Here is a 12,556-nt window from a genome sequence, read left to right as displayed (position 1 = left end):
GGAAGGAAGGAAGGAAGGAAGGAAGGAAGGAGGGAAGGGAAGGGAAGGGAAGGGAAGGGAAGAGGGAGGGAGGGAGGGAGGAAGGAAGGAAGGAAGGAAGGAAGGGAGGGAGGGAAGGAGGGAAGGAGGGAGGAAGGGAGGGAGGGAGAGAGGAAGGGAGGGAAGGAGGGAGGGAAGGACGGGAGGGAAGGAGGGAGCCAAGGATGGAGGGAAGGAGGGAGGGAAGGAACGAACAAAGGAAGGATAGTAGGTGGGGACGTAGCGAGGCAGGGAGGGAGGGAGGGAGGGAGGGAAAGAGGGAAGGACGGAGGGAGGGAGGAAGGGAGGGAAGGACTGAGGGAAGGAGTGAAGGAGGGGAGGGAGGGAGGGAGGGAGGGAGGGAGGGAGGGAGGGAGGGAAGAAGGAAGGAACAAAGGAAGGATAGGAGGAGGGGACCCAGGGAGGGAGGAAGGGAGGGAAGGAGGGAGGGAGGGAGGGAGGGAGGGAGGGAGGGAAGGAGGGAGGGAAGGAGGGAGGGAAGGAAGGAAGGAGGAAAAGAATGAAAGAAAACCCCCCCCTCAGTTCCTGTGGGCAGACACTGGGACACTCCCTCTCTGCCTGTGGGAGTGTGGGAGCCTCACTGGAGGCAGGTCAAGGTGAGCCTAATGAGTCTGTGCAGAACTGGAACTTGTACCTGGACCGACCGTCCTTATGTCTGATGTCTTCTCCATAGATTGGCTGTCCAAGCGATGGTCCTCTGCATTGCTCTAGGATGGGAGGGAGGAAAAAGAATAAAATAAAAAGGAGAAAGGGAGAGGGGAGTACAGTAGGAGGAAATGAAGAAGGGAAGAAAGAGGAACACAGAGAAATAAAAAGGATTGAGTACAGCACTGGATTATGGATTATGGCTTATGGATTCTGAAGTCTCAGCTTCTTCCATGTGTTCTTCTGTGTCATTTTACATGACTTACGTATATGTAACTGTACTAGGCACATTCTATTCTACCAGGACTTCTTCAAGCTCTTGGTGACTACCAATGTGTGGCAGTGATGTGGAAGAAGTGACTGAAGTGTCTGGTGATGAAGACAACAGGTTGAATTGCTCATCTTCGTCCATTGGAACATTTTTACTTTTTGGTTTCCCCCTTAACGTTTTGCTAATGTTCTTCGCCTGCTTAGAAATGTCACTTTTGATGTCAGAGACATCCCATATTTCTAGGAACAAAGAGCAACATGTTCCTCGTTCTTCGTCTCCCATATAAGGGGCATAAGAGAAGGTGTAGTGGTGGACTATGGCGGCAATGAACATTTCTATGCAGATGATAAAGTCCTGCAGCCCCGTGGCCACTGTCTCTTCTGTCTGCCACTCCCAGGTGGAGTTCTGGGAAATTACACCAAATTTCACCAGCAAAGCAATCAACACTGCTTGCCAGAATGTGACAAAAACGACAAGCTTCACACAAAGGAACTTTCCTATTGCCTGGATGGGCCTCAGCTCCTCTTTCAGGGCTTTATGAAATATCAGGAGGCTATACATGGCAAAGAACTGGGACACGTTGTTGATGATGACCAAATACATCCAGGCTCTGTGCAAGCTGAAGGTTCCTTCACTGTACACCTTGAATATCTCACAGATCACGGCGGCGTAGGTGGTGATGAGTCTGATCAGGATGTACTGCAGCACTCCCAGCTTGCACCGGTACAGCAACACCTCTCCCACGGGGCAGGGTGGGCAGCAGCAGAAGGGTATGGGGGGCTGCGTCTTCTCTTTGCCTTGCATCATAGCTTCCAGGTTGGGGTACTGGCTCTTCAAGTAGTTGAATAGGAAGTTCATAAAGTTGTAGAGGACATACGCTTCGTAACACTCCCGCATGGTGTCCACGTAGATGGCGATGGACGGATACTTAAGAGCCACCCAGCTGTCTATGCTGTACACGGGCACCATCCAGAGGATCCTCATGATGGGTTTCTGAAGCTCGGGCCTCGTGTAGTGCACCAAGTGCTGCAGAATCTCCCAGAAGGTCACGGGGATGGTGAACAGCACGAAGATCCCGGCGATAAACCACGCCTTGGTGTGGATACTGACTTCCAGCTTCTGCAGGTGCCACACACCCAGGGGGATGGTCACGACCACGGCCAGCAGATAGAGGGTCAGCACTAAGGGTCGGATCCAACGCCTCCAGTTCTTAAGTTTAGGCACGCACGTGTCGAGCATTTCTCAAAGGCTGAAGGCAAAGAGCGCAGAAAGTCTCTGAGGCCCCTGCGCTGAGGTCCAAGGTTATAGGTGGATGCGCATTCCATGTAACAAAGCAGCAGTGTGACATCAGGGGTACCGCTGGGCGCCGCCCTCGCTGTACCACTGACGGCCGCCGGGGGCGCTGCGGGCAGCATCCTCGCTGCTTGCCTGCATCTGGCCCCTTACAAAGTCCTGGGACCCCTGGCGCGACCCCTTGCCCCTGAACCCCTGCACTCTGTCTGGCCTCTAAAGGAGAGCAGTGGCCTACATTGAGATGGTCCCGGCCCCTTCTCTCGGGGCCAACCTTCCACCCTGGCTCTCCTGGTCCAATCTTGCTGATGATGTACAGGGGTGAGGCCCAAGAGGGTCCTTCACTCCCTGGGAACTCCCCGGACTGTTTGTAGACTCTGGAGCTGCTTCTGCAGGGCTCTAAGGAAATCTGCCTGGAGCCGCAAACCCCGAGTCCAGTTCATCAGAGCAGAGCGCCCTGGTTGCCTCATTCCCGGGCAGATCTGCTTTCCCGGCCTCAGGTTTTTGTGGAATCATCTACTACATACAGTGTTCCTGTCTCATTAAGCACATTAAGCAATTAAATAAGTGGAGGGAGTTAATCCTTCCCCTAATGCTGATCATCCTGGCATTCTTAATGATCGTGGTATGTCCTGAATGTGTGATCGCTGCAGAAGCCTAGTTTGGAACATAAAACCCAGCAACAATCCAATATAAATACTGATTTCAAGGGCTGGATTGTTAGAACAGCAAAAGTGTTCTTGCCTTGTAGATAGCTGACCTGGCTTAGATCCCCGATACACAGTATGGCTGCTCTGACCTCCACCAGGAATGAGGCCTGATCATATGGATTGCAGTACACCCAGAGCACTTTCAGATGGGACAAAAAAAAAAAAAAACACTGATTTTGTTCTCCAAAGCTCATAATGAATGCTGATAAAATGTAACAAGATTGAAAAGGTTTCAAAAATTTATCCTCTGAAAAACCTGGCTTAAAATAGAAATTAGGAAAAGACAGATGTTGGAAAAGCATCAATACCCTTGTAAGTTAAACAGTAAACTTCCAAAGAAGCATAGGCATGTGGAATACAAAATTCAAATCAGCATTTTTAGTTGCATAAACATGTGAAACAAATTAGTGTGATTAATGCAGTCTCTTCAGGAAAAAAAAACTTATAAATGCACTTCTAGTGAGGTGTAGAGATATATCACAGGGGTTAAGAGACTGGCCTTGCACACGTCCAACCCTAGTTTGACCCCCAGCACCACATATGGCCCCCAGAAATGCCAGCAGCAACACGCACAGACTGAGGCAGGAGTAGTCAATAAGTACCACCAGGGACTTGTGGACTCTCTGAGCCCAAAGGGCAAGTCTTCAAATAGATCCCCAAAGTTTCTACCCTTAAAAGCTAGAGAAAGGGCTGGGCGTGAGCTACACAAGATGGAAGGCATGACTTCTATGGGCACGGCCTGGGCTTAATCCTTAACAACCACATGGTGCCCAGCACCATCCAGAGGCCCTGAGTACTACAGGAGTGACTCTGGAGAATTTCTGAGGAGAACCCAGCAAAAGTAAGAAAGTAGGCCATGAAGAACTACCATATCAAAAGTAGATGAAGGAAATAAGAAATAAAGACATGATTCAGCTGACACAGAATATATAATGTTGAAATATTAACACAACTGAGAAATCTCAAGACAGACTCACCGAGAACAACAGAAACTTATCTCCTACCCTGTCAGATGAGAACTAGAAACTCATCACATACACTGTCAGACTACAGTTACAACTGAAAATCTTACCTAAGGGCTCTGGTTTAACTGTAACTCTCCAATTCCATAACAGTTAAAGAATGTTACAAACCTAAACCCAGTAACAAAATCTCCTTCAATCCCTACCTACTCTATGTAATAGACATAAAGGCTATACAAGTAAGCATCATATGAATAAATTACTTTCAAAAAATAGCTTCCATATTCAACCTGATTTCAAACTCTTTGTGAAAATAAGAAACAGGCACAAGTTTACAGCATTTCAAGATACAAAAATTTATTAAATATGTATGCTTCTATGCATAATACTGCAATTACCTAGCAAGGGTTGTGGTGGCATAGTGAAGGGATGGACTAAAAGTATAACATGGTTCTGGAGGTGGGGACATGGCAATTGTTGGCCAGGGAACTGTTCTAACTGTTTGTCAAACCCATAGCTGGTATTAAAACTATTATAAGCACATCACCTAAAATGTCATATTTTTTTAAAATTTCACTAGTGTTCCCCACTTTTAATTTTCTCAAAACTATGCTCCAGCAATAACCACTTTACTTACCTCTTAATAAATACTTAGTTTTCATTTTTACAGAAACAGACACAGGGAAAGTTCATTTGCTATTACAATTACAAAGGAGCAGTTTATCTTAAACCCAATTTTGTAAGTTCAGAGAGATATAACAAGAGTAAAACTGTGTAGCTGAACACAGTTTTATCTCCAGCTCCATATATGGTCCCCCTGAGCACTGCCTGGAGTGATCCCTGAGCACAGAGCCAACAATTAGCCCTAAGCACCACCAGGTGTGACCCAACCCCCGCTCCCCACTCCTACCACCAACACCTCATTATGTAAAAAGCCAAATCCATACACATGACTAGTCTCAGTGCTCATAAACAAAGAAAGGGGAAAATATTAGTCCCAAGGGCTCCTGGGTGGAGAAGTCAATAAAGCACAAGCAAGTCAAATGGGAACAAGCAGAAAGCCTGGAGACAGAGCTGGACCTTGAGAAAGCAGGAAGGACAGCAGCCCGGAGCAGGTGACACAGTAACCCCAGGTCATGGCATGGCCAGAGACTTTCAGACACCTCCCTCCTCTGGGCACATCATTAAGCACTGACCCCTTTAACACTTCCACAAGAAGAAAACATCCGACCCCATCAAAAATGGGGCGACGAAATGAATAGAAACTTTCTCAAAGAAGAAATTCGAATGGCTAAAAGGCACATGAGAAAATGCTCTACACCATTAATCATCAGGAAGATGCAGATCAAAATAACAATGAGATATCATTTCACACCACAGAGACTGGCCCACATCCAAAAGAACAAAAGCAACCGGTGTTGGCGCAGATGTGGAGAGAAAGGAACCCTCCTTCACTTCTGGTGGGAATGTCAACTCTTTTCAAAAACAGTATGGACGATTCTCCAAAAATTAGAAATTGAACTCCCATTGGACCCAGCAATACCACTCCTGGGAATATATCCCAGAGAGGCAAAAACGTATATCAAAGTGACATCTGCACTTGTTTGTTCATTGCAGCGCTGTTTACAATAGCTAGAACCTGGAAAAAACCTGAGTGCCCGAAAACAGATGACTGGTTAAAGAAACTTTGGTACATCTACACAATGGAGTACTGTGTAGCTATTAGAAAAGATGAAGTCATGAAATATACATACAAGTGGTACTACATGTTAAGTATCATGTTAAGCGAAATAAATCAGAAAGAGAGGGACAGACATAGAAAAACTGCATTCATCTGGGGAACATAAATTAACAAAATAAGAGACTAACACCCAAGAATAGCTGAGATAAGGACCAGGAAGTTTACTCCATGGCTTGGAGGCCAGTCACACATGTTGTGGGTAAAAGTCAGCTCAGATAGAGAAGGGAGCACCAAATAAAGGGTGTTGGGAGGATCCTCCCAGGATGGAAGATGCGTGCTAAGAGTAGGCTATAGACTGAACATGATTGCCACTCAATGCCTCTTTTCCAAACCACAGCACCCAAAAGGAGAGAGAGAACAAAAGGGAATGCCCTGCCACAGAGGCAGGGTGGGATGGGGGGTAGGGGAGTGGGAGGGATACTGGAATAAGTGGTGGTGAAGAATGGGCACTGGTGGAAGGATGGGTATTTGATCATTGTATAACTGAAACCCAAGCACAAAAATGTGTAAGTCCACAACTGCACCTCATGGTGTTTCACTAATACAAATTAAAAAGACCCAAAAAACTGTGTTTTTCAGGAAATTTTGACACATGGTAAATCCTAAACATATGCCACCAAGTGAATAAACCAGCAAGAAACAGAAATGCTATGTTGATTCAGCCGAGACAGGTACTCTAATGAGTTGGAATCTTGAAGACAGAATGAAGAGTTGCAGGTTCCTGTGAGAAGAGGGAGGAGCGTGTGCGTTATTTACAGAGCAGTCTCCACCTTGAAGAGGCAAGGGGAGAGGAAGATGGAAGGCAGAACACTAAAAATTGCTCAGGTACAGCAGTGAGTAGGGAAACAGTGAGAAGTACAGCTCCAAGCAGAATTCCAGCAACAAAGCTCCATCCTGATAACCAGGTTGCACTGAAGGAATGTGCAGCAGCATCGTGCTAATGAAAACAGTATCTCAGAACCCGTTCAACTCTCCTAATCTGACTCAAATTTCCACATGAGTTTCTTGTCAAAAATAGTTTTAAAAAGCACGTCATGGCCCAAATGAGCAACTACCTGACAGCGGACACCTGCGGTTTTACAAGTGTTCTAGAAGTGAGACTTGAATTGTAAACCAGGATCTGCACCAACGCAGGGACCCTTCCCCCCAGGTATACCCGTGGCAGGGGTCATGGCCTCTTGGGTTGCTGCAGATCATGCATATGACAATTAATTTCCCTTTCATGCTGCACTGGACCCATATCTCAGCCTCCTTTACAGAACTCTTATGACTAAAGCCTGGCTACCCCAGCTGCATTAAGCCAGTAGTCTGCTGTTCTATTCCAAGCAAAATTCAACAAAATAACTGTGAACACAAGAATCTGTACAAACCTAATTCAAAAGAAAATATTGCCTGGATCAGTGTTAGAGGTCCCACAGAATTCGCACAGGAGCACCAACGTACTATACTTGAAAGAGGAAGATACTATACTTGAAGGGGGAAGAAGAGAACACTATTGATCAAGCTGAAGCCTCAACAGGGAATACCCACATTAAGAATCTCTCTGATAAAGAATTCTGAGGTGAAGCTAAGAGGATGTTATTGAGCTCAAAGAAACAGTGGAATGGACATCCAATAAAATGGAGAGGATATGAAAGAAATGGTGGAAGGGGCAGTCAATACAATACAGAAAGAAATGAGAGCATAAATTTTTTAAAAAGCTACAAACAGAATTGTCACTAATAAAAAATTTGGTAGATGAAATAAAAAACTCAGGGGATGCCCTCAAAAGTAGAATAACAACGGCTAAAGACAGAATCAGTGAGCTTGAAGATGTGCTCCGGAAAACATAAAGGCAACAACAGAATATGGTAAAAGACTTCAAAATAGCTCAATGGTGAGTAAGAGATATATGGAATGAGTTCAAAAGGCATAACATAAAAATCATCTGAGTACCAGAACAGGGAGGCAAGCCCAATTACTACCATTATTGGTAGTAACTGTTAAATACATCACTACTGAGAAGTTCCCAGAGCTGGAGAATGCAGGCTTCCAGATCCAAGAAGCCCGAAGGGTACCAGCTAAAAAAGACCCTAATAAAACGAATCAAAGAAACATAATGAGAACGACAAATAGCAAAGATAGAGACACAATACTGAAAGCAGCAAGATCAAAGAAGAAATCACATACAAAGGAGAACTTTTTAGATTTTCAGCAGACTTATCAGACGAAACGCTCCGGGTCCAAAGATATTGGAATATAGTTTAAAAAAAAAAACTCAATGAAATGATTTCCTCAGAATACTGTATCCAGCTAGACTCTCATTCAGATTTGAATGATATACTACTTCATGAATTAATAACAGCTCAGGAATTTTGTAGATTTAAACCTTAAATGAAAAACTGAAGGGGCTAGTGTAACACAAAATAAAACCCCAAAATAAAACAATCTTCTACAGAATGTTGGCACAAAACCCAGTGAAAATATTCTCTCTTATCGTCAATGGTTTAAGTGCACCAATAGAGTCACAGAGTTGAAAAATGGATTAAAAATCTAAATCTATCATTCTGCTGTCTATAAGAAAAACACAAACAGTCATAGTAAAAATAGACTCAAGGTCAAGGAAGGAAAACGAACTTTCAAGCAACCAATTTCTTCAAAAAAGCCAGGGTAGCTCTGGAAAGAAAGATGGCGGCCGCACGGGAGCCTTGTGGAAAGCAGGTTTGAGCCGGGCTCGGGGGAGCGGCGGGGACCTCATGGGAAGGGTGGCTTTGAGGGCCGTCCCCCACGCCCCAGCGAGGTCGCCAGCTGCCCCCCACGAGCGGCTCTCCGGCACGGCCACGGCCCCAGAGGCACAAGGACTTAGCACAGAGAACCAGGCGCTTGGAGCAGAAAAGCAAATGGACTGTGTGTGTTAAACCGTGCCACCAAGCCTTGGGCTCTTGAATTGTTTCCATATTTTAGTTATTGTGAATAGTAATGGAATGAGCATCACTGTATCACTGTATCACTGTCATCCCGTGTTCATCCATTTGCTAGAGCAAGCACCAGTAACATCTCCACTCATCCTTGTCACATGCTAGTGTAGCCCAGTGACATATTGGGGGCTCTTTCAGGGTCAGAGGAATGAGAACCATCATTGTTATTGTTTTTGGCATATTGAGTATGCCACAGGTGACTTGCCAGGCTCTGCCATACGGGACACTCTCAGTAGCTTGCCAGGCTCTCCGAGAGCAATGGATGCTTTTGGGACAGCCTCTAATCACCTTTACAGGTGTTCCCAGTCAGTAATATATGCGAGAATGATACTCTCAGTAGCCTGCTGGGTTCTCTGAGAGCAAGAGCTTGAGAATAAGAGGTTGCAAGGCCACAAATGTGGCCGCACACTTCCGGGAGCTGGGTTTTATTTTATTTTATTTATTTATTTATTTAATTTCACAATAATCAAGAAATATGTACATCAGGAAGAAATTACACTCCTAAATTTATACATGCCCAAGAGGGGTCAGCAAAATGCTTAAAACTTCAAGGAGGACATTGTTAGCAACACAATAGTAGTCAGAAAATTCAGCACTGATTTATCACCTCTTGATAGATCAATGAGACTAAAACTAAAAAAGGAACTACTGGTGCTGAAGGAAGAAATGGAAGAGAGAGGGCTAGTAGATATTCACAGGGCTTTTAATCCCCCAAAAGCAGAATACACATTCTTCTCCAATGCACAGGGAACATTTTCCAAGATTCCTGAGTGCAGAGACAGGAATAACCCCTGTGCATCGCCATGTGTGACCCCCCAAAAATAAAATCTAAATTAGCTAGAATGCTACTAGGATGAACCTCAGAATAAGAAGAATCACCAAGGAGAGAGAAAACCATTAATAATCACAAAGAACTGATCACCAAAATGCAACATATGTATGCATATGTATATATATATATATATAAAACCACAAATATATTATCTCAATATGAGTAAAATTTGATGGAAGAGAAAAATACTTTAATATCCAGAGCTGACACTTGAACCATCTTAGTAATCTCCAGAACCAGTGAACAAAACTAGTGGCCCAAATCGTTGTTTCTCACCCTTTCACTGACTACAACTCCCTTCGGGCCTTGTTTCTTCTTGTGGCACCCCGTTCTATCAGTTGGTATTCTAACCTTGTCACAAGACTAGAGGCAAAAATCACCCATTTATAGATTTAAACCTGTGTTCCCCTTGTAACATCCTGGAGGGCCCCTAGGAGTTATTTGATCTCTTGTTGAGTAATGCTGGTCTACAAAGTTCTATCATCTACTCAATCTGCTTAACAATTGTGGAATATACATATACATATACATATACATATACATATACATATACATATACATATACTCGTTTACATGTATTATACTGCTCTCACCAAGCAAGGGATGTAGGGGGGGAATGAAGCGACAGACTAGAAGTATCATTTGAGGTGGGGACTGGGCAGTGGCTTCCAGGGAACTGTTCTAACTATCCATTAAAACCATAAATGGTATTTACACTATTATAAGCATATCACCTGAATTATCATAATAATTTTTAATTGGCTAGTGTTCCCCACATTTAATTTTCTCAAAACTAAGTTCCAGAGGGGCCGCCGCGGGCCCTCGCGGCAGCCGTACTTGGGCGCGCCCGCGCATGCGCCCTGAGCCGCGTCTTGGCCAGGCTAGGCGGGTCAGCACCGAGCGTGCTGCACCAGCTCTGCAGCAGGCACCTAGCTGGGCCGCCGTCCGGGTTGTTCTGCTAGGGTCTGTCACCTCCTCCTAAGGATGCATCCCGACTTATCTCCACACTTGCAGAACTGAAGAGTGCAACATCTTGATAAACTTGCTTGAGGAATGTCACAAAATTCACGGCTCTCTGAAATGTTTTGGTCAATGCAATGATCTTGATTGAGAGATGAGAAAAATGCTTGAAGAAGGAGCAGAGGCATGGTAATACAATGCGAAAGAGACTATTTAATTCCCCAGAGGATTCTGAAAAATAAATTGTATTTTCACTGGATGTCTTGGCTGAGAGAAGACCTAAAGCCTCTTGGTTGACAGCTGAAAGAAGCCTCTCATTTGGTTCTCCGGAACCCTTTGCCGATCCGTAGACACAAGGCATGGAAAGATCCGGAAAAGCCTGGATTCTGACAATGTTGGCAGACCCTTAAGTTCTCACCAGCAAACTTGACTTCCCACTTTCCCCCTTTCTCTCCACCAGGGAACACTGGAGTAACTTCTCTCCCCCAATAAAAGAACTGATTTTAATCATAAAACACAGACACGCACACACACACACACACACACAAACACTATGTTCCAGCAGCATCCCTTTTACTTACCTCTTAAGAAATAAGTTGCGTTTTTAAATAAATGGACCCAGGAAAAGTTCATTTGTTAATGGTCATACAATGACTAAATAGCAGTTTATCTTAAACCGGATTTTGTATGATCAACGAGATAGAACCAGGATAAGGCTGTGTAGCTGACCCCAGTTTGTTCTCCAGCTCCACATATGGTCCCCCAGAGTATTCCTGCTTCCTGGAGTGATCCTTGAGCACAGAGCCAGCAGTAAGCCCTACGCACCACCGGATGTAGTCCAACCCCCCTTTTCACTCCTGCCATCACCACCTAATTATGTATAAACCCAAATCCATACACATTACTAGCCTCAGTGCTCATAAACAAAGAGAGAGGGAAAAATATTAGACCCAAGGGCTCCTAGGTGAAGAAGTCAATAAAGCACAAGTAAGTCAAAAGGGAACAAACAAAAAGTCTGGAGTCAGAGCTGGACCCTCACAAAGCCAATGGGAAAGACAGCAGCCTGGGAGCAGGTGACACAGTACTTCCAGGTCACGGCATGACAGAGAATTGCAGGCACCTCCTTCCTGACACATGTCCACGACTTGATGTCCAGACACACCATTAAGTACTGACCCTGTTGACTCCCACATAAGGAAGGTTTATTTGGTAGAACACATACCAGACTGGCTACACACTGTGACACCATATCTGTCAGTGTTTCTGCATCTCCTCTAAATACGGACCCTTCTGGTCTGGCTTCCTTCCAGGACCCATATCTCCCAAATACAAAATAATGATAATAATAATAATAATAATAGCGGTAATTTAAAATGAAATTCTAAAGACAAAAATTAGAATAAGATTCCCATATAGTACAGCTGTTTGACTCCAGGGTAGTTGCCCAAAAGACTGAAAAGAGTCAAAAATAGATATTACAACCAAGCACACAGCATTATTCACAATAGCACAAGCATAGAAGAAGCAACGCACAAGTGTCTAGCGGTAGAAGAGGAAGTAGCAGAATGCTGTATAGACATAAAACAGAGCACTACTGAGCTTCTCAGAAAATTCTGACACATGGTGAACACTAAAGACATGCTGCCAAGTGAACAAATCAGTGAGAAACAGAGAAACACATATTGAATCAGCTTAGACAGGAACTCTAATAAGTAGCTGGAATCTTAGAAACAGAACAGAGTTGTGGTTGCAGGTTCCTGGAGAGAAGAGGGGAAAGCATGTGCATTATTTACAGAGCAGTCTCTGCCCTGCAGAAGGAAGGGGAGAGGAAGATGAAAGGCAGTTGGTTGCACGACATCATCACTGTAGTTAGCATCGCTGCACACATAAGAACAAAGATGCCAATTTTTTTTTTTTTGCTTTTTGGATCACATCTGGTGATACTCAGGGGTTATTCCTGGCTTTACACTCAGGAATTACTCCTGGTGGTGCTCCAGGGGACCATATGGGATGCTGGGAATCCAACCCGTGTCGGTCGCGTGCAAGGTAAATGCTGTGCTATCGCTCCAGCCCCTGAAGATGTCAATTTTATCTTTTAATAATGTCAACTGGTTCAGCCCTTCTGGAAAACAGTATGGACGATTCTCAA

At 44.6% G+C, this 12,556-nt stretch overlaps 1 protein-coding gene across 1 annotated transcript; it reads right to left on the bottom strand.

The window, feature by feature from the left end:
• Window positions 1–976: 976 nt before the first annotated feature.
• On the bottom strand, window positions 977–2,194 carry LOC130031256 (transmembrane protein 184C-like). Its single transcript, XM_056122517.1, has one exon. The coding sequence runs from the start codon at window positions 2,192–2,194 to the stop codon at window positions 977–979; it is 1,218 nt and encodes a 405-aa protein (XP_055978492.1).
• Between the last annotated feature and the right edge of the window lie 10,362 nt (window positions 2,195–12,556).

This window comes from Sorex fumeus, unplaced genomic scaffold (genome assembly GCF_029834395.1).
Source record: "Sorex fumeus unplaced genomic scaffold, SorFum_2.1 ptg000046l, whole genome shotgun sequence".
Lineage (NCBI taxonomy): Eukaryota > Metazoa > Chordata > Mammalia > Eulipotyphla > Soricidae > Sorex > Sorex fumeus.
The sequence above is the reverse complement of the archived record's forward strand: the minus strand, read 5'-3'. Positions and strand labels throughout refer to the sequence as shown.